This window comes from Meles meles, chromosome 8 (assembly GCF_922984935.1).
Source record: "Meles meles chromosome 8, mMelMel3.1 paternal haplotype, whole genome shotgun sequence".
Taxonomy (NCBI): domain Eukaryota; kingdom Metazoa; phylum Chordata; class Mammalia; order Carnivora; family Mustelidae; genus Meles; species Meles meles.
The window spans coordinates 53,231,969-53,254,477 of NC_060073.1; the positions used below are offsets into that span (position 1 = coordinate 53,231,969).

The 22,509-nt window shown below is 53.5% G+C and overlaps 1 protein-coding gene across 3 annotated transcripts in view; it reads left to right on the forward strand.

Moving 5' to 3' along the window:
* The window catches only part of LMO1 (LIM domain only 1), a 40,179-nt gene that overhangs the window by 15,642 nt on the left and 2,028 nt on the right, over nt 1-22,509 (forward strand). For all 3 annotated transcript variants that reach the window (XM_046016350.1, XM_046016349.1, XM_046016347.1), the window contains one exon: nt 19,814-20,027. In XM_046016350.1, the coding sequence (XP_045872306.1) occupies nt 19,814-20,027 (214 nt within the window). The remainder of the gene's footprint in view (nt 1-19,813; nt 20,028-22,509) is intronic.

Sequence of the window (22,509 nt, forward strand, 5' to 3'; positions counted from 1 at the left end):
GCTGGCTGCTTGCTGCCCGGTGGTACTGTGTCTGGAGACAGGTCCATGGGGAAGGTGTGTATTGAGGCCAAGGCCAGGAGAAAAACCTCCCCGTCCAGGTTTTGTGTCTTTCTTTGTTGTCCTGGGGTCAGAGAAGCAGAGAGCCCAGGTGGGAACATCTGTGGCCTCTGGCCCTCCACACATGGTCTTGCCACATTTGAATCCAGGTGGGCTGTCTCATTTCCAGCTGTTCCCAGGCAGAGCCTCAGCTAAGAGGTAGAGGGGACCTCTGAAGCAGGTCCAGAGCCTGGAAGCCAGTGAACCAGAAGTCACAGCCTCAGGCCTGAAAAGACCCTGGGTAGTTACCACCCCCCCCCCCCACTTTTATGTTAGGGAAACGAAGGTGCCAAGAAGCCTCTGTGTTCTCTCTCAGCTGAGTGTCTCAGAGATACTTTCTGAGCAGAAGAGTCTGAAGCCCAGCAGAGGCTGCTTCTGGCCCATGACAGGAAGCCAGGGCTGTACCCCATCTCTTCGTCTGTCAGTAAGATTCTGTCTCTTGAAGGCAGCTGCTCTCACTCCAGCCAGAAGCTCTTTCCCATCTGTGAGGTGTCGTGGCAGGGGCAAGGGCTCTGGAAGAACCAAGGGCAGGAGCAGCTTTCCCTCAGGTACCAGGTTCTGACCTTGTACTCAGCCCGGGTGCAGAGCGTGACCTGCCTTTCTGCCCCATGGATGTTTTCACACAGTTCTTTGATCCTCAGAATGCTTTATCAGATCAGTGCTAAAATATGCCTGTGTGTGAGAATAACATCTCATTAATATTATCGAAAACATAAAAATAAAAAATATGATCCAGGAAAAAAAAATCAAAATTGGTTGAAATAATTATCACAAAGCAAAATTGGCAACAGTTAACACTACACCTGGCAAAATATGTTATTGACTAAAAATTGATGGGGGAATCAACTCTTCCTGAGAAAATTTAGATCTGCCAAAGTTGGCTCAGGAAATGTTTTTTTGGTAGAAAAAATTATCACAAAAGAAGTCTCAACGGTGTCAAAGATTTAATATGAGCCAAAACTGATCATGAACCGAAGAGTCACTTTAAATTTAAAAATAATCGATCCCAATGAAAATAATTTTAATAAGGAATTTTTTTAAAAAATTGTTTTAAGGGGCAGGAGGGAGGAAATTTAGTAAAATAAGAATGGGGAAAGGGCAAAAAAAATCTTAAACATTAGTGAATAGAAAATTGATCAAGGAATCAAATTGACTTAATGAAGCTCATTAAGAATTACTTTCTTGATGAAAAATCATCAGTGTTAGTATAATTCTTACTAAAATATATGGCTTAAGGGCCAGTTCCTAGTAGTAGATGCTTAGCAATTATTTATTAAGTCAATAGTGAGTGAGAATGAATGAACAGGCAAAGGAGGTTGGGAGGGGAGCAGAGAGGATCACAAGCACAAAGCAATCTTTGTCCCAGAGAGAGGACAGACTTACACTTTCCTCTTTTTTTCTGTTTTTAAGATTTTATTTATTTGAGAGAGAGAATGCACAAGCAGGGGGGACAGCAGAGGGAGGGGGAGAAGCAGACTCCCCAATGAGCAGGGAGCCTGACATGGGGCTCAGTTCTGGGATCCTGAATCATGACCTGAGCTCAAGGCAGACCTTTAACCAACTGAACCACCCAGGAGCCCCAGACTTACACTTTATTAAGACTTGTACTACTCGGGCATGTTTTCCAGCACCAACCAGCAGTTCTCCAATTCTCAGGGGACACAGCCTGGGTGTCCTACAATTTAACTCAATTCTGACACTATCTAGTATGAGCCCCTGCATGTTAATGGCTCAGTCCCACAAGACTACCCCCACTTCGGAGGCCAATCACAAATCCCAGTTGTCGTCTCTACTTCTGATCAGGGTTCCCACGATCCCCTCCTTAGGTTAGAGAATTTGCTAGGAAGGCTCACAGAACTCGGAATCATTTTCTTACATTGACCCATTCACTGTATAGGATACAGATGAAGACATACATAGGGTGAGGTTCCGAGCCCAGGAGCTTCTGTCTCTGGGGAACTGGGTTCCACCGCCCTCCTGGCACCTGGACACAGTCACCAATCCAGAGCTCATTAAGTCTTGTTCAAGAGTTTCTATAAAGCTTAACCTCCAGTGCCCTCCCTGTCTTTCCTGGAGGTCTGTCAGTGCATAGGGCTGAAAGTTCCAGCCCTCCTATTGCTTGGTCTTTTTGGTGGCCAGGCCCAGCCTCATCCTGAGACTAGCTGGGGGGCTCACCGTAAGTCACCTCGGGAGCATAAATGCAGGTGTGCTCAGAAGGGGCTCCTCACGAATCACAGAAGATAGCCTTAGCACTCGGGAAACACCAAGGGTTTTAGGAGCTCTGTGCCAGGAACCAGAGACGAAGACCAAACATATTATACGACAGCTACTCTGGGGAGAATAAATCAGAGGAGATAACATTAGGGGCAGCAAAACCAGCTCATGATGTGAGGGGGAAGTATTCTTCCTTCTGAACTTTCCAGGGTGTCTGCCTCCACCCCTCCAGCCTCAGACTTCTCTCCCTGCCCCTCTCTCCCTCCCTCCCTCCCTCCCTTCCTTCCATTTCCTGGTGAGCCTGCAGTCTGGGCATGTGAGGGGACTGGGAGGGGATGGAGGTCTGGGTGGTCAGAGGAGGCAGCTGAAGTCCAAGAAAAGAAGGGTAGAGGGCATGGCCAGAGCTGTGGCCTTGGGAATGTGGTAGCTCATCTGATGTCTCCCAGGGATCAAGATCCCAGTACCAGGGCCTGAACTTCTGGAGTTGAACCCCAGGGAAGACAGACCCAAGGTCCTGTTTGCAAACCGGGCCTCACCTTCCTCTGTCCCAAGGACCCTTGCTCTTCCCAGCTTTGGCCTGAGGCTTCCCCTGACCCTCCCCTTCCTCTTCTGTTGCTGCCCCATGACCAGACTGAGATCCTAGCTTTCCAGGCTCCAAAGGAATGATCTGAAGCCCGTGGGCCTGAGGCAGGCAGGAGAACACCAGGGTAGGGAAGCAGCTAGTCCAGACCTGCCCAACCAGCCTCTGCTTCATGTGATCAGTCCTTAAAGAGTTGCTTGGTTGGCCCTCCCACCTCTGGGCCAGTTTGCTTTCTCAGATAGGCTTCCATGAGAGCTCCTGATTTGGGGAAAGAGCTAAGCATTTCTGCCTTCTCTGTGTCCAATATAGTCCGCTCCCTAATTATATTTATAGCTAAGATGGGCCCTGAGAAGAACAGAATCTTTGTGTCTCAGGGCACCTCCGTGTGGTGCAAATGAGTCGAAGGTCTTGCCTTGGCAGTGAGCTGGCTCTCAGGGGCATCTGTGGGTGGCCCTGGCTGGCTGCCCGGGGCCTCAAAACCCTCCTAGCCTACTCTATCCTGTCTCGGCGCCACGCCCTCTGCTCTCCCGGGCCCACATTCCCAGGAGCTCTGCCTTCTCTAACAGCAGGGAAGGCTTTTAATTCTCTCCCCCAAGAGGAGAGAAACCTCCTGAGCCTCTGCCCAGGCACAGGTGGAGGAATCTCTCAAATTCTCTAAGAGAAATAGCGGCTACAGGAGCGAGTGACAACTTATGGCAGAGGTGGCCTTCTTTGGACTTGGGAGGGAGGTAGTCAGCATGGGCTTTGGACCCCAGTCCTGCCCTGCCTTCTTCTGATAGTGAGGTCTCAGGCAAGTCTTGCTTGTCCACCCACCACTGTGTGACCCTGGGCCACGCTGTGTGTCCTCCCCAAGCCTGTTTCCTCACATGGACAATAGGGCTCAGAGTGGCCTCCCTGTCCCTTGCACAGAACTTAAATGGGAGAATGTGTTTCCATGTGTTTCGCCAACTGGACAGTACTGTGCCCACCTGAGGAGTAAGAACATGGTGGCTGCCTAAAGGACAGGGTAGCTTCCACCCCTTACCCCTAGCCCCAGGACCTGTAGGACTTCAGAGAAGTTTGGGGAAAAGTGGGGGATCATTTCCCAAGGAATGGCTTCCTGAGACAGCAGCCCATGGTGAAGCCATGGAGGCTCATGGAACCAGCCTCATGCTGGGAACACGGACTTGTGTCCTCTCACCCCATGGCACAGATAGCCTCCTCTATTGACCAGAGCTGTCTTGTCCCCTCCGGGGGGCTGCTCTGTGTGCTGAGATGAGGCCTGAGGTGCCCAAACTTAGAACCTAACCTTGGTCATCTCTCTAGGCTCAGGGTGGCTGGGTATGCCTGTCATGGAGCAGACCTGGCGCCCCCTGTTGGCCAGGACGCTTCGTCTTCTTGAGTCAGCCTCTCAGATGAGCCGCAAAGGAAGTGGTGCTGAGCCTGGGCACTGCGTATGCTCTCTCCAGCGGTATTCGGCTCACCCAGAGGTAGCCTTGCAGAGTTCCTCCATGGCTTCTGTGGCCTGGATCCATATGTGCACACCTCTGTCCCAGGGGGGCTCCCAGGCCCTAGGAGAGGGCAACAATTCCTTAACTGAGCCTGGGCTGGGGGCCTGGAGGGTCTCACTGTGACCTTATTCATTATGCACACAGGCTGACTCGTGGTACCCAATGTGGGACAAGCTCAAGACCTGAGAGAGTCACCACGCCCCCCATACACAGGCACACACAATTTGGTGGGTAGGGCATAGGCCTCAGAAGATGCAGAAATTATGACAAAAGACAAAATATGAATGCATTGGTGAAAGCAGACAGATCAGAGGAGAATGGTGGATCCCTGGGAAGCAGGGCTGGAAAAGTGGGTTCAGCCAGATTTCTGGGTGAGGTGGCAAGGAAAGCAGGTATGGGGTTGCTCTGGGGAGCAGCCAATGGGAGGTGGGGGAAGCAGGGCCTGACTTCCTTGTGAGGGCAGACTTTACCTCCCAGGCCCCCACTCCTGACCCTAGAGCTGGACTTCTTATCAACTGTTCCTCCTGTTCTCAAGGCAGTATTTGCTTTGTTTTGCTTTATAACAGCTTTAGTGAGATGTAATTTGCATTCCGCAAAATCAACCTTTTTAAAATGTATAATTCAGTGGTTTTTAGTGTATTCACAGTCGTGCAACCATCCCCACTACCTAATTTAAGAACATTTCCGTCACCCTGAAAAGAAACTTCATACCCATTAGCAGTCACTCCCCATTACCCACTCCCAGGCAACCACGGATCTATTTTCCATCTCTATGGATTTGCCTGTTCTGAACTTTCCATGTATGTGAAATCATACAACACATGGCATTTGTGGCTGACTTTTTTCCTAGCCTGACGTTTTCAAGGTTCATCCATGTCGTAGCACAAATCAGTACTTCCCTTTTTTGACCAAATAATATTCTACTGTATGTATGTTCCACATTTTATTTATCCACTCATCGGTTGATGGACATTTGGATCATTTTTCCTTTTTAGTTATTGCGGGTAATGCTGATATGAACATTCATATACAAGATTTTGTGAGGTACCACATTTTTACCTTTTCTTGGGTGTATACTTAGGAGTGGAATTGCCAGGTCATATAGGAACTCTGTGTTTAGGGCTATTTGGTTTTCATTTCAATACTCAGTGCCTGAGTGTGTCAGAGAGAAATCCTTGGCTGTCTGAGCATCCTTGCCTGGCCCCTCCCGAGCTGCTGAGGTTTGGCAGAACTGTGGGTAAGTCCTTTCTCCTGTTGGCTTCAGTTTTCTGATCTGTGAAATGGGGTTCTCATGGATCCCTGCTCACCTTCAGGGACCTTGTTAGTAATTATTACTCACACAGCACGCCAAGGATTGCAAAGCACTCTGCTGGTGTTGGCTGCTTTGGTTCCTTAGCCCTGTGAGTGGGGTATCATGTTTCTGCTTTGCTGACAGGGAAGGGGAAGCTCAGAGAGGCTAACGGACCTGACTGAGGTGACACTGGGGGTCAGTGGCAGAGCCTGATCTTGACCCTGGCCTCATTAGAGTCCAGCTCCCTTGGCTGAACTCCTGCCTCACATGTGTCTCTGGGTGAGGCCTGCCTGAGCCACCACCACGTTTTATGCCCCATCTTGAGGGCTGGGAAATGAGGACCTGGATGTGGCCCAATAAGGGCTCCACGGTAGAACTGTGCTGTAGGAATAAGGACTCAGCAAAAGTCCACTTTGTAGCTGGGTGTCTTTGGCTAAATCGCTCCACCTCTGTGAGCCTCAGTTTCCCCATCTGTAAAACTGAAATCGTAATTGCGACTCCTTGCACTGGGGAATGTGCTGAGATGCTGTATATGAAGGGACAAGCGCGCCGCCAGGAAGGCAGAAGGTGTTACCTGCACACTTATCATAGGTGGAGAGCGTGAAGAGGGCACAGAGAATTGCCAGGCTGTGGAGAAGTGGCTGGGTGGGTCGGGACCAGTGCTAAGGGAGGAGGCATCATCTGGGCTGGCCAGGAAGGCGAGAGGTGGGCAGTCTCCCCGGCAGGCCTGGCCTTCCCCAGCCTGGGGCTGCCAGAAACCAGGAGGGGTTTCCAGGGGACTCGTGAAAGAGCTCCAGCCTAGAGGAGAGCGTGTAGACAGGCCTGCTTGTGCCCCCATTCCTCTCCCCCAGCCGGGCCCATAGACGCCTGAGAGGGGGGCCTGCATGACTGCCTTTCTTACCCCGAGTGGTAATAAAACACTTTAAATTTATTGTGACATTTGGATTTAATTAAAAAGTACACACTTAGGGAAGTAGAACATAATGGGTAGAGAGGCAGGGTGGCTTTTCCCCTCCTTTCTTCCCCAAACTAATTAGCGTTGTATTTTAAATTGTTTATGTGCCGCTAATCATCGTAATAAATCATTTATACTGAAAAAGACACACTCGGCTGTGCCCGCCGCGCGGGTTCCGCTCGCCGGGCTCTATCGCGAACAAATTGATCTGGAAGTGAATTTATTAACCACTGGGGAAGAAATCATTAGTGCTTTCTCTAAACATTCCCCAGGTACGCTTTATTGCTGCAGTTTATGCTGTAACTAAAAGGAGCATTACCCAGGCCCATGTTGTAATCTCCTTGCCGAGCTGGCAGCCCCACCCCGGGGCTAGGGGGTGGGAGGGGTGGCAAGCCCTGGCTGCATCTCCCTTATGTGGTCTGGCAACCCCAGCCCTTTCCTTTGCTCCTCGTTCCAAAAGGGGCCCCCTGGGAGGTCTCTGTGAGCCGAAGGCTTCACCATCCCTTCTGACGCCTCTCAACTGAAGAGGAGTTCACAGTCACTCGTGTTTACGTCTCAGGAGCATGGCTTAAAGGAGGAGATTCAGGCCTGAGATTCAGAGAACCGGGGAGCTGTGAGGTCATTGGGGCCAGAGAGGCTTGTTGTGGACCTGCTTCTCCATGCAGAGATGGAGAAGGCAGCAGTGGTGTGTCAATCATACACTTGGAGGAAAAAATGGGTCTGAGCAGGGACCCAGGCAGGAGCACCTGCTGCTGGCCCAAGCCCCCAAGGCCTTCCTACAATGGGCCCGGACCCTTCTCCGGGGTTTGGCTGAGCAGTCTGTTCTGCTCAGCTGCCTGGTGAGGTCTGCTGCCCTGTGTGTCCCTGTCCATCTCCCCGTGTGGGCCCAGAACGGTACCCAGTGCTCCACACATGGTCTGTCTGTTGACAGCACGATTGTCAGCTCCTCGACAGCAGACACCATGCCTTGGATGGTGTGGCCTGGCAGCCAGCTTGCCCTACCGACCGGCACGCAGAATGTTTTCTTTCCCTTCACTCTGGGGGCTGCCAAGCACTCTGACTTCACAGGCCTGCTCTCCAGAACCCTCACACTCACAGCAAGCTTTCTCCCAGCCGGTTTCTAGAAGGGGCATCCACTTCTGAACCAAGATCTCTCTAGGGCCCTGTGGCTGGTCTAATATACAAACCCTGCCCGTCCGACTCCCAATGTCTTCTCCTAAATGGCTTCCTCCACTGGCTCCTCCCCGTGAGCCTCCTCAGCCAGGCCGGGAGGTGGACAGGCATCTGGCCCACATAGGCCTTGCCTTTGGTGGCTCTCATCCAGTTCTACAAAGGAGGGTGGGGCAGCCCCCAGGGTCTCAACAGGAAGCCTCAAGAGGGCACCCCATAGGCAGTGCTCGGTCCGCAAGAGCCAAAGGGGCTCCTGTCCTTGTGGCCTCTGGGGGCAGGCACTGGAGTCTCCCTCCTTGCCCTTTGTCCTCCCTTCCCTCAGCCAGCCTGTGGCTAGCAGATAAGTTCTGGATGCTTCCAGAAGGAAGCAGAACCCGGCATCTGGCTAGGCTGAGCCTGCCTGGAGGGTCCCCTCCTTGTGTCTGGAGAACACATTTAAAAGTTTGAATTCAAAATTGATTTTGAAGGGCCCTAATCTCTGATCCCCTGGCGCTCACGGTGTGTCTGCAGCTCCTGCCAGACTCTCGTTTTCTGGTTCAGCGCGTTGGTGCTCACGTCCCTGATGCTGTGAAATTGAGACTCGTCTGAGAGTCCGTGCCCTCCTCCTCCTCTGCGGAGATTGCAGGCCCCTTGGGAGCCCTGTTTCATTAGATGGGTGACGTGGGCTTTGCGGGTGCCTAGGGAGCAGCTGAGTTGCTGTCTGGGGAACACAGCTTCCAGACGCTTCCCTGCTGATTTCCTACAGCTGTGTGGCTCCAAGCAGCATCCTGTTGAGGGACCTGGGGGCTTGCTCCAGTAGCCCAGGACAGGATAGGGTTTGGTGGAGGCTACAGATGGGAAAGGCTTGTGCCTGGGGTTCTTCTGTAGTAACCTTCAGGGGCTTTTTCTTCCCACTGGCCCCCAGAGGCTCAGACTTGGCTGGGAGGAGGGAGGGGTCACATCCCTAAGCCCAAAGGAGCCTCAGGTGGGGAGTAGGGGAGGCTTGGTCTGTGCCAGGGGAAGAGGGGTGTCTAGGTCACAAGCACAAAGGGGAAGCCTGAGCCGCTGAGGTTACACAGATGATTGAACTTTGGGGCTCTCCCTCTACCCGCTGAGGGTTGGAATGGTGTATGTATGTGCAAGGGGACATTCAGAGGGGGACTTCATTCCTCATGGGTCTGCAGGGGTTGAAGAAGAGGATTGCTGCCCCTTGATCTAAGGGATAGAGGGCTTATATTTGCAAAAGAGCTGTCATTTCTCAGTTGGAGCCTTGGGCTGGACCTCTCGTAATTCCAGATTGAGGATGGTAGGTCCTAGACACTGCCACAGTTGGTCCTGCTTTGGTGGAGACACAGAGCTGTAGATGCCTAGCGATCTGTGGCATGGGCCAGCAACAAGCCAGACTGAGGTTCCCATCTCCAGGAAGCCTGCTGTCTGCATCAGCCCCCTCTAGCCAGCAGACTCTTACCAATAATATCCGGATAGATTCTGCTCAGTCTATTCATTAACTGAACTAATAGTTAAGAAGTGATTTCTATACAGCTAAGTGCTGGAGACACAGTGGTGAATAAGACCGGACTCCAAAAATAGGCCCTCAGGGCACTTTCATTCTTACGAAAGAGAACGATCATTGTCTTAAGTACAATCACACACACGCACACAAAAACAAAAAACAAAAAACCTAAAACAATTACAAATTATGTTTACAAACTCAGAAGGAAATGGCCAGGGAGTCATTTCAGTAAAGAAATAAGGTGATCAAGGAAAGCCTCTCTGAGGAGGTGACATTTAAGCTGAAGCCCAAGGATGAGAAGGAGCCAGCCACACAAAGAGACAGAGAAGGGTGTTCTGGGAAGGGGGGTGTGCAGGGGTGAGGAAACAGCATGTGCAAAGGCCCTGAGGCAGGAGGGAGATCTGGAATGTGACTGGGGCACACTATGAGAGGTGGAGGCAGGGGCCAGACTGCATGAGGATATCATAAGCTTGTTGAAGAGGGTGGATGTTATTCTCAGCCCACTGGAAGTTATGGAAGGGTTTCAAGCTGAGCAGTGACCTGACCTACTTTGTTCTGAAAGATTTCTGTAGCTGCTGTGTGGAGAATGGATTGTAGACAGTAGACATGAGAGGCTGGTAGGAAGCTATGCTGATAGCGTGGCAAAAGATGATGGTGGCTCCGGAAATGGAAAGGGGAGACAGTCTGGGAAGTGGGAGTCAGCAGTAGGGAGTGAGGATGACAGAAGATCTGAAGTGACTCTGAGTCTCTGGCCTGAGCGTCTGGGTGGGTGATGGTGTTAGCATGATGAGAGGAAGCCTGGGGTATGGGTAAAGGGGCCAGGTTTCAGGGAGGAGAGGTCAAGTCCTGTTTTGGACCTGTTGCTTTTGAGGTATGGCTGGGACCTTACAGAAACAATCAGAGAGCTGGGAGAGCAGGCCTGCGCTCATCCTGCAGACAACTGGGCAGTCAACTTATGTCATTCCCTGTGACAGTCTCCAAAGAGCACTTGCAGCTTCTGACATCTGAGTCCCCCCCGCCCCGAAGATCAGCAGAGAACCGCGTGTCTCTGGGGAGCTGCTTCCATTTGCACCTGCTCCAGGGCATCATTCGTGCCCCTGCGTGGTCTAGACTGGGTCCCCAAAAGCCCTCACCAGCCACCAGCCTGTGCTGGCTTTGGCTTCCCTCAACAGTGAGGGCCTGTGAGATGTGCGTGGAGACAGCTCAGCCCCTTCACCTCCAGACGCTCAAAGGTCACGGCAGGGCCAGGCTTTAGGACACACCATTCCTAAAGAGGTTTGATCCCCTAAAAGCTGCTGCAGAAATACACCCTCATAAGAAATGGCTCCTCCGGAGGGCACTGGGCCCAGAGGCCTGTCCTGCTCTGATGTAGCCTGCAAGGGGTGTTTAGAACTTTCTTCTTTTGACAGCGACCAGATTGAGTCCAAGCAGAACTTCACTTTCCCCAGTGCTTAGGGAAAACATGATGCCATACCGCCGGAGCAAGGAGCTAGAGCAGGAAGGGGCTAGGGCCAGCAGCCTGGGTCCCAGGCCCCCACTTGGCCGCTCCTAGGCTTGCCATGGGGCAGGTTGTATGATTTCTCTGACCTCCTGGTCATCACAAAGATGAGCATTAACAAATGTAAAGCACTCGGCACAGAGTAGGCAGTAAAGGCTATCGTCCTGCCGTTGAACGTGACTGTAGCGGCTGCAGGTATAAAGGGACAGCACTGCATGGTGTTTCCACCAGCCCTACTGTGATGGGCTATGGACACAGGAAGGGACTTAACACTTTAGAGAAGGCAATTATTGCTGGACCTCCTTTCAGTTTCTTACCCTGAGTTGGGCCCCGTTCTAGGTCCCCCTCCCTCCCCTCTTCCCTCATTCACGCACCAGCCCCTGGCTGTTGATTGAGCCCCTCCCCACCCAGCAACTGGGTTCTGGGTCTGAAGCCCCCAGTCCTCTCCTCACAGCTCAGTCCACTTCCCTGAGGACATGTGAAGACATGTGCCATCTCAGGGCTTCTTTGTCCCTCTCAAGGCTACAATGCAGGCATCTTACATCTGCCACTACACAGCCCTTCTGGTCCCTGTCCCCCTTCTGGCCCTACCTCTGAGCCCTTCCAAGGTCCCACAGCAGCTATAGCTTATAGCTCCTTCGGAACCACCAATGGAACAGAAGTGGCCTGTGGCTCACTGGAGCATAGGGACTGTGCCCTGCCATCATTTCTCCTGTTCTTAACCCAGGCCCTGCTCTAGGAGTGCCGCTGGCCCCCACCCCGGGATCATCCTGGCATCTAGGCCACATTGGGGGACCAGACGCTGCCCCAGTAAACCTTCCCCAACCAGTCTGTGCAGAGAAGCCATGGGCTGTGGGCTGGGAGAGAACCCAAAGTCCAGAGTTGGCCAGGAGAGGGTTCAGTCCCTGCCCGGCAGCCTCCTAGCTGTGTGACCTTGGGTAAGGACTTGAACCTCCCTAGCCTCTGCTTCCTCGTCTGTTGAATGGGGGTCATCATTAGGACGTCAGAGTGAATCCGAGGATTCCCTGAGATCTTGGGTATTGTGAGTACAGAGTAAATGGTGGGTTTGATGGAGAGGCCTCCAAAGTCTTGGCTGAGGCATGTCCATCCCAGTTCTTTATTTTTTTCTTGGAGGTGGAACGTATATGCAGTAAAAGGTGCAAGTCTCAAATGTTCAGTCCAACGAGCTTCTGCATTTACGTGCACCCCTTTAAACACCACCCAGATCAAGACCGGGACATTTCCAGTTCTTAAGCGGGCTTCCTCAAACCTCTTGCCCCGTGATAACATACACCATTATTCTGACATTTCTCACCACAGATCGGTTTTGCCTGTTTGGGAATGCATAGAGATAGAATTATACCATATGTAGCTTTTGTGTCTGGCTGGCTTCTTTCATTCAGCATTATGCTGTCCGATTCTCCATGTTGTTGTGTACCCGTGATCCGTCTTCTTTATGGCTGTGTGGTATTCCACTGTGTGAGCGCACCACAGTGTGTTATCCATTTTACTGTTGTTGATGGGCATTTGTGGTGTTTGCAGGTTGTGGCCATTGTGAAGAAAATGCTCTGAACGTCCTTGTACATCCCCTCTGGTGGGCATATGCTGTCATTTCTGGTGGGGGAATACCTAGGAAGAAAATTATTGGATCGTAAGACATAGATCCTTTTTCTTAGCTGATTTTTAAGAAAGAGTTATTTGCCAGAGAGAGAGAATGAGAGAACATACAAGCAGGGAGGAGCAGCAGGCAGAGAGAGAAACAGATTCTCCACTGGGCAGGGAGCCTGATGGGGGACTTGATCCCAGGACCCTGGGATCATGACCTGACCCGAAGGCAGATACTTAATCGACTGAGCCACTCAGATGTCCCTTAGCTGATTTTTTTAGGCCACTATATCAGTGTGCTTCATGTCCATACATTGTACTTTTTGTCCATTATTTTAATCCTCAGAATAATTCTTTAAAGTGGGCTGTCCTCATTTAGCAGGTAGGGAAATTGAGGCAGAGCTGAGAAGTGATGGAGCCAGAATTCAAGTCAAAGCCATCTCTCTGCAGGGCCCCCAGTCTTTGTGTCTACACCACCTGCCTCTTACACCAGCCTCTTTAAGGGGTAGTGCCAGGGCAAAAGGGACCAGTCCTCCAGTGAGTTGGCCACCACTCCAGCATCCCTCCCCTGGCCCAACGGGGAGTTGGAGGCCACGGGAACCTGACTTCTCTCCCTCTTCTCACGCAATGAGCACGCCGTCTGCAAAGGGGTGCACGGAGGTGTGGTAATGAACGTGCTCTAGGTGGCTGTAGCCACGCGTTTCAACAGTTGTTCTCGTTGGCTTTTGATTCCAAATGAGTAGGAAATGCTATTAGTTCAGGCCTCGCCTGCCGCATGGCAAGGCCCTGGGATAGGAGTGCAGTGAGACGAGAAATTGTGGAGATAAAACTGGTGTGAAATGGAGGCCTTCTCACAAGGCTGGATGTGTCCGTGCGAAATGAAGTTACTTCTGAAAAAACGAGATTTAAAGAGATTCTGCGGAATTAGATTACACTTTCAAATTTCCTTATTAAAAAGGACTGATACTGCGGAGGGGCCACTGACTGGCTCTGTTCGGGACCCTCCTCTGCCCTTCCAGGCCCAGGTGTGGGCCCACGTGGGCACAAGCACCTTGCAGCTTGGCCATGACCCAGATCCCCAAAGACCCCAAAGACCCTGCCCCACCTGCAGCAGCTGGAGTGGGTGCAAAGCATGGGACTGCCCTTCTGGAGAATCCCCAGCACTGCCCTGGGTCCTGTGTGGGTAAAATCCAGGGGCTCCCACTCTTCCGTTTCCTTGGGAAGGTGGTGTTGAGAACGGGGCACCGGGCCTCTTCCTCGTGGGTTTTGCTCAAATCAGAGCTCAATTTCAAGTGACCATCTACTTTTTGGAAATGTTGTGGGTTTTTTGTTTTTTGTTTTTTTAAAGATTTTATTTATTTATTTGACAGTGAGAGAGATCACAAGTCGGCAGAGAGGCAGGCAGAGAGAGAGGGGGAAGCAGGTTCCCCGCCAAGCAGAGAGCCCGATGTGGGGCTCGATCCCAGGACCCTGAGATCATGACCTGAGCCAAAGGCAGAGGCTTAACCCACTGAGCCACCCAGGCACCTGGAAATGTTGTGTTTTAAAAGGCAGTAAAGGTGCTGTGACCACTTGTGCATAGGTGTGTGTAATACCTGAACACGCTCATCACACGTGTGCACAGATGCAGGGGTGTGTGCGTGGATGCAGGGGTGTGTGCAAGCAGCTGCTAGAAGCCATGGTTGTGCCAGGCTGTGGAATGAAACCATCGCGGGGAGAGTCAGCACAGACAGTCCCACCTCTCGTGGAGCTGGCGTACCTACGTGTGTTTACGTGTCTGCACATGAGCACCCGTGTGCTGCTGTGCATGTTTGCAGGCGTGTCCTGCGTCTCTGTCGCTCTTTGTTTTAATGCCTCCTGCCTGGGATCCATAAGCACCTCAAGAGGTTCGTAGCACACAGTCTGAGAGCATAGCTGACGAAGCCAGGGCTTGGACCCGGGATTCAAATCCCAGCACTATCCCATTCTACTCATGTGTCCCCTGACAGGCCGGAACATTTCTTGGGCCTCCGTTTTCTCATTGGTAAAATGGGAATAACAAGCCCCAGGGGAGCCCAGCTTCTGCCTCAGGTGGCCGAGCTGCGGTGTGTGGAGATGGTTTTAGAAGCACCACTGAGACACATACAGAGATGACGAGAGCTGCCAAGGGAACACTCACCTGTGGCCCCCGGGGGGCCTGCCCTGAGCTGCCATAGTGATCCCTTCCCACTGCTTGCCCATCAGCCAGGCGGCGCTGCTTCCTCCTACACGTGTCTGCCGCAACCACAGGACTGTTCTTCCGGTGACGCTGGACTCGAGCCAGCGCCTATGTGACTTTAACCAGGGTCACACATTCAAATCCATGTATTTGCCTCGAAGTTTGTGATCATCACTATTTTAGGGGCCTGAGATGGCGCTGTGACTAAGGTCATCCCTTCCCCTGCGCCAGATAAAGTGACACTGATCAGGGCTAACCTTTGACCGCCGGGTCCCGTCAGTCCTGAGCACTTCGCAGAGACTGGCTCCCTGATTCCTCACGGCATCTCCATGAGATGCGGACTGTTTTCATACTCATTTGACAACGAAGAAAACTGAAGCACAGAGGAATTAAAGTCACACCGTCAAAGGCGTCACAAACCCAAACTGAAGCGTACTCCGTAACTGGCCTAGACGCTTCAAAAATGCTAGCGTCTTGAAACACAAAGAGAGGCTTGGGAATTCTTCCACATTTAAACAGACTAAACTTGACAAGTGAAAGCGATGCCGGATCCAGAATGTTGGTTTGCCATAAAGGCTATTATTGGGGGAATTGGTCAGATCTGAATGAAGTCCGCAAGTAATAGTGTTAGATCAAGGATAATTTCCTGGTTTTGTTAATTGTATTGTGGCTACATGAGAGAATGTCCTTGCTTTTAGGAAAAACACATCAAAGTATTTAGGAGTGTGAGCCTTCCTGTCTGCACCCAACTCGCAAATGAGTCAGGGAAAAAATCATAGGTAGCTGTATAGAGAAGGATAAAGCAAATATGGTAAAATGTTCCTATTTGGGGAATCTAGGCAAAAGGTGGACAGGAATTCTTTCTATTTTGCAACTTCTCTGAAGGCCTGAAATTGTGTCAAGATAAAAAGTTGAAGGAAACAAGGGTCAGAACAGGGGGAGGGCATCCTGGGACGCATATTAAGAATACTCCCCAGTTTTCATGTCAGTCCCCCCCTGGAAGCCAGATTCTGCTGTGCCTTAGTATGCGTGACCTTATTCTGTCCTTGCCACCATCTTTTTGGCTCCCCATTTCACAGAAGCAAGTCAGAAAGATGGGGGATTTGCGCCAGGCCCTCGAGCTCCTTGGGACAGTGCTCAGGCTGGAAAGTAGGCTCTCTGACTTCAAGCTCTGTGCCCTGCACCTCACAGCCACTGCTGACTCTGACTTTGGGTGGCAGGTGGGATGGGTTGAGCAAGGCATTTCTTCCTGGAGCCGTGGTGAAGTGAAGGTGCTGGGATAGAAGCAGATCAGGTCCATATGCAGGTGGGAGAGGGATATTCTAGGATTCTGCAGGGACCAGATCCCGCAGTGCCAAGCAGGACAAGCTAGCATGTGGGAGGGGGTCTCTGATGCCAGCTGCAGTTGCCAGCACTGGCCGCAGTGGCACAGGGCATAGCTGGGAGTGACCCAGGGCTGGGTGGGGTGAGCTTTGGCAGGTGGAAGACTGGCTTTGGAGGAGCTTGTGGGAGGTAGCAGAAGTGCTCCCCAGCTGGGCTCAGCCTGCTGTCCAAGCTGGAGGAAGGCATCAGGGGGACTGGGAGCCGGTGGGCTTGGCAGTTTGGAGAAGTTCACATACCTGATATGGGGGGGCCAGCTTGGCCTAGGATAGCTGGGCAGGGATTACTGAGGACTTACTTGAGTCTGATGTGGCAGACCCCTGGGGGGTCCCAGTGAAGAGAAGGGCTTCTCTCCTGGCTGGAGAGTGGGTACAGGAAGAGCTGAATGACCTCTGGCAGTCCCTCCTGGTCACTGGGACTGTCTGGCTTTTCCCCAGATTAAAGAGCCGAGGGTAAGTGTCTGGCAGCCGATGAGTCAGACCCGGAGGCTGCCTCCTCCTCCTATCAGCCTGCCTGGCATAGAGGCGGGCTGGGGTTTGGCCTGCCTCCCCTCGAATGGCATCCCCCCCACACCCTGAGATGTAGGGGTAACACATGGGCTATGTGAACTGGTTTATTTTGCTGGGTCCCGCGCGTGTCTGAGCGTGTGCCCATGCGTGCGGGCAGGCTCAAACATCATCCATTGTAAAATATCAGTGTTTTCATGGGTGAGTAGTAATTACTGGGTAATGCTTTAAAACCTTTCCTGAAGGAGCGCAAAGCTGTTTTTTTTCTAAAGTCAGGAGTACATTAAAAGGATTACCATGTAGATTTGATTTTTAGATAACACTAAAATGGATCCCAAATGGACTTCAGCAAAGGGATGCTATCTCCTTAATGGAAAGTGCATGGCCCGAGGCTCAGCTCCCAGAGCCAGGCAGGGGAGGGAGGGAGGGAAGAGGTGTCTGCAGGGCTGACTGGCGGGCTGGGTGGGGGTTGGGAGGCAGGGTGGCGAGGGCAAGCCTTGACCCTCTGGGGAACATCTCACTCCATTTGGGGAACAGGAGAGATGCCCCCTTTAAACCTCCTTGCCTTTTCAGGAGTGTTTCCAGGTCTCCTGAACTAGCCCTATGAGAGAGCAAACACAGTGTGGGTGCCCGGTAACGAAGGAAGGAGTGAGTCAGACTTCTCCCAGGACCTCAGCCTTTCTAGGCAGAGAAAGCCCAAGGTCCCCATATGCTCTGGGAGCTCCTTAGCCGGGCTGGAATTCTGTGTGTCGGTGGACATCAGACACTGTTTGGCAGAAGCCTTGTAGCTTCTTAAGAGTTCTCCAGGGCCCAGGAAACAGAGTTCCCAGGCCTTATGGAGACCTGCCGTGGACCAGAGCCAGTCCAGGCATGGGCAGGGCACAGAGGACCTGGGCTGACTTGTGGCTTTGCTTCTCATGGCCTTCCTGGGTGCTGTCAGTTCCAGGCCCAGCTAGTGCTACAGATCACAACTCCATGGGCTCTGGCTAGGTGTGCTGGGGCCTCAGCTCTGACCGCCGGCCTGTCCTGGAGCCATGCCAGACCTCTCTTGGGGAGGGGGGCTCAAGCTGCTGCCTGTCCAGGTACATAAGGGGAAAACCAGCCTTGGTGGGGCTATCCTAGAGACCTGGCCTGAGATTTTGCAAGTTGGTGAGTGTGTACTTATAGTTATGCTGGCTGGGTATTCCCTCCACAGGACCCAGGGACAGTCGTTCCATGCTGGGACCCAAAGACCTCCTCACATCCAGCTCTCCGGACCCCTCCCCCATTTTCCCACACCCTGTAGGTCTGGCCTTGGAAGGAACCCTTCAGAGCTCCCTTAGCTCTCAGGGCTGCCTGCTCCCCAGCTGGCTCCCACAGCCTCCTCAGAGCTCTGTGACCAGACTGAACCCTGGCAGAGGAGACACAGGCAGGCCTGAAGACACAGTCATCCTCAGCCTCATCACTCTCTCAGACCAATTAACCTTTAGAGCTGCATTAAGGAAATTAGGCAGCAGGCATCCCAGCTAACAGGCCCTGCAGGGACTGGAGGAAGGAGGAAGGAGAGTCCACTGCCAGTCAGTGAGGCGTCCCCTCTGCTGTCACCTGTCCTGCTCCTGGACCCTAGAAGCCCCCCTCCCCAAGAGAGGTCTGAAGAGGCAGCAAAGCACAGCTGCAGGGAGGACCCCCGGAACCTGCTGGGTAATGAGTGGCTTAAACTAGACCTTGCCTTCAAACCCGTGCCTCAGTTTCCCCACCATTCCTTGGAGCATTTGCCTGGAAGAGCTCGGAGGTCCCTTCTGGCCTGACATCTGTGGATTCTAAGGCTAAGGCCTCTTGGAGGCTGCTTCTCTTCTCAAGTCTGAGGAAGGGTCAGACACCAGGAAGAGGGAAGGGGAAGAAAGCCGCTCCAACTCTGGGCCGAGGGCAGTGGGTGGAGGCAGGGATAGGAGGATAAGAGGGATACCAGGGAGTGGGAACTGAACCCAGGTCCCCTAGAGAGTGCTGGGGTCCCTTGGAGAGGACGGGGCCAGGAAGAGGGCAGACTTCATGGGCTTGGTGGAGAGCCAGGGAGGCAGGAAAGGGTGGGCTCTTCCCTCTGTGCTCCTGAGCCTTGGTCAGGGAAGGCGCACCCCCACCCCCACCGTCTTCATGAGGGGTTCTCAGGCAGCTTGTACAGGTGCCCCACACCTGTCCCAGTCCTGGGTCTCGACTCTGAGACTCCCTGCATTTCACTCCAAGCAGTCTTCACCCCAGTCGTGCCTCAGGACTCCGTGTTGGATGTCCAGACTCAGGATGACCTCTGTCCCCACCTCCTCCTTGCTGTTGCTCCCTGCGGTCACTGCTTGTGCCCCCATGATCTGGGGCTAGGAGCCTGAGTCTCTGTGCACACACACACACGTGCGTACATGCTAGGCCTGTGTGCATGGGGTGTGCGTGAGTGCACATACTTACTTGCTGGGAGCTCAGCTTCTCCTTCCAGTAAACTCCATGCTGAAATTCCTAGCTTCTGTAGTTTTTCTTGTATGTTGAGAGGCATGCATGGGCCCTGGGGGTGGGGTGGGGGGAACCCCATGGCTCAGAGACTGTGTCCTGGTGGGCGGAGCAAGGGTTCAAAAACTCAGAACCTCCCCAGCCTCAGGCCAGGGCAGGTAGGAAGTTTGAATCTAGCTGGAAGCATTGCTGAGGAGAGCCCAGAGGAGGCCAGGCCCTGCTGTCTCCCTGCTCACTCCACGGGGACCCCCAGAGCTCCTGCTCCCCACTGGGAGTGTCGTGGGGCATCCCACACTCTTCCTGATACTGCCACAGTTCCACAGGAGTGAACCAAGTGTCTGTAGGCTGATTGAGGGTGAAAGGGTCCCAGGTGCAAGTCTTGAGGTAGCCAAAAGATCTGGGAGTCACAGTGGACCCAAGCCCACTCTGAGATTCAGTTCTTAGGGCTGCCGGAAGAGCCAGGCAGATGGGGCTACATGAGGAGAGTTCAGGCCTCCTGGCAAGCAGACCGTGCAGGAGGCAGGTGGCCAGATGGGGACAAACAGCTCGGGGGCTAGGCCTTGCAGCCACGCGTGTGCTGTGCAGCCAAGCTGATGTGGGACTCTGCAGGCTGCCTGGAGGGCAGCTTCTGGAGGGACCTCTGCAGGCGGGGGGAACAGCCTGTGCCGTGTGACTCAAAGGACAGGACCCCGGGACCAGGGTCGGGGAGGGGGGCTTGCTGGGGAGCAAGTGAGGACTGGGAGCCCCCTCCCTGGAGAAGGCAACAGGGAGAAGCAGTGGGCTCCCATTCCTTGAGCGGATGGGCCCGAGCCCTGGAGCCACAGAGTCAATACCGTGTCCGTCTGTCTGTCGTCCATCCATCCACAGGCGTGCCCATGCTCTCCGTCCAGCCCAAAGGCAAGCAGAAGGGCTGTGCGGGCTGCAACCGCAAGATCAAGGACCGCTACCTGCTGAAGGCGCTGGACAAGTACTGGCATGAGGACTGCCTCAAGTGTGCCTGCTGTGACTGCCGCCTGGGCGAGGTGGGCTCCACCCTCTACACCAAGGCCAACCTCATTCTGTGCCGGCGCGACTACCTGAGGTGCGCCTCCCGCCCCAACCCCAGGCCCAGCGTGGCTCTGCCCCTGCCTCTAGACCCAGGCCCCGAGTGTTCATCCCCGACCATCCTGGCCCGGCCCTGCTCCCCCGGACGTCCACAGAGCCCCAAAGACAGAGCTATACCGTCAGCTGCTTGGCTCAGTGCCCAGCACAGGGCCTGAACCAGCCTTTGCGACCATGGGACACCTGAGATAAGTTTCCCAAGGGTACCAGCCTGGCTCTGCCTGTCTTTGTCAGGTGCTTCTGACCCACCCTGTCCCTGGAATCTGGGAGGAGACACCTCAGAGGCCTTCCAGGACCAGGTGCTCAAGCTCTGACTTCCCTGGGCCCCTCCTGCCTGGCGAAGTCTCCTTGCCTCCTCTTCCCCCTGCCCAGCGGGCCCTGGCATTAGACAACTGGGTGCCTGGGGCATCTGGCAGGTAGCCAGACCCTGGGAGAAGGACCACTGATGTTGGAGCTTAAAGACCTGGGTTTGAACTAGCTCTGAAGCCTCTCGCTTCTGACCTTCTCCAAGCAGCAGTTTGTCCCTCCGTGAATAGTTAATTATGAAGACTAAAGCTTCCCCAGCTCGCATTCCTTGGAGCTCTAACCCACCCTCCCCCCTACAACCTAGATCCTATTCCCTGGGGCTCTCTCCCCAATTAACCCTCCCTTAGGCCATTTATGACATCAGCAAGGCTGGAAGGAGGCCACAAAGTGGGGGCCTTGGCTGAGACCCAGCGTCTACATTTGGCTGGGTGGCAGAGGCCGGGCCTTGCGAGGAAGGCCCATTGCATTAATTAACAGGTCAGGCAAGGGCTTCGCGGGGGACTTCCCACTGCTCAGGTCTGGGCCATGGTAGCGGGCAGAGTTATCAGCAGATGCTACGCTACTTTCGGGAAGAGCCTAGGGTTTACCTGCCTGCACCTTCTCATTCAACTTCTGCCTTCAGCCAGAAGTTTTTTAAGTATCGCGATAATCTAGGACCTGTGTGACTCAGTGCTCCTTGCTGGGCTGGAGGAAAGAGCTGAGGCTAGGAGGAGGGGCTAAGGAAGAATATTTCTGGGGACTCCCCCCTCGATGACCTCCAAGTCAGAAGGTTTCGGACAGCCCCTGGGGGTTGGACCTCCCAGGCTGAGGAGAGTTTGCATACCAACCTAGGGGTCCCCGGGACCTGGGCAGGAGGGGCCACAGCGTAGAATGGACTCCTCAGCAGAGTCTAAGCACCCACATGCATTCTGAGCCCTGCCACCTACTGGAGCTGAAGGTATTGTTTCTGGGCTCTGGCAGAGGCCAAGGAATGACTTTGGGGCCAGGTAGGTCAGTGGGCTGGGGTGGAGGTGGGGCTTCCTGGGGCGGCTCCTCCCCAGAGAGGCCTCTCTGAAGGCTGCCCCCCTGCAGCCACTGGGGGCAGTGAGGCCCCCCCCTTGGCAGGCAGATGTTGTGGCCCAGTCTTTGTCTGCCTTAATCTGAGCCAACAGGCAGCTCAGGCTGATGAACAATGGAGCCAAGCTTGAGCAGCAGGCACCTGGGCTTGGGCTGGACAAATCAGGGATTAGGGGGTCTCTCGCCTGCCTCTCAGCCCCCTTTCCTCACTTGGGACTTGCTCAGCCAGTGTGCAGAAAAGAAGCAAAGTGGAGCCTGGGTGGGGGCTTCAACCATTGGAATACCCGGCCCGAGACTGGCCTACATGGGGAGAAAGTGAGCACCCCATCCCAGAGTTCTACAACCAGCAGCTAGGAGAAGGGAATGCCTGTGTGAAAGAGGCCTTGGGCCAGATGGCCTTGGAACTTTCTTTGGGCATTGGTCTTATTTTCGAAGCATCTTTGAGCAGGATCACCTAGTCCAGAATCCCCTTTTGAAAAAGGGTATGCGGAGATCCAGGAAGAGCAAAAAGGAATTTAGGCAAGTCACCCAGTGAGTTGGTTGCTGAAAAAGACTACCCCATAGGGTTGTTGTCGAATTAAATGAGTTGATCTCAGTATAGCCCTCAGAACACGGCCTGGCACGTGGCAAACACACTCAGTAGAGGCATTCACTAAGTGGTCCAGGACTGAGAACTTAACCGAAGTTTCTACAACAAGCCTGCAAAGAATGCTCTTCAGTCTCCATTTTACAGTCAAAATAAAGGAGGCTCAGAGAGACCCAGGACCTGCCTGAGGGCCAGTGGACTGCCCCTGAGTTCATGCTTGTGTAACTCGAGTCCTTGCTCATGGCCCAGCCCAGTGTTCTTCCACTGGCCCTGGGTCCCAGTAGCCCAGCCCCAGTGGGAGCCTGGGAGGGGGATCATGTCAGCCCAGCCCAGAGAAGGACAGTGTCACCCAGCCCCTGAGCCCCTACACTCCCTCCATGGGTGGCTGGACTGATTTCTCTGAAGCCCAATCTCTCAGCAGAATCCAGAAGCCTCTGGCCCTTGCCTAGGCCCACCTGCCAAGCACCCAGGAGTAGGGACCTGCCGGGCCCCCAGTAGAGGCTGCTCCTCTGCC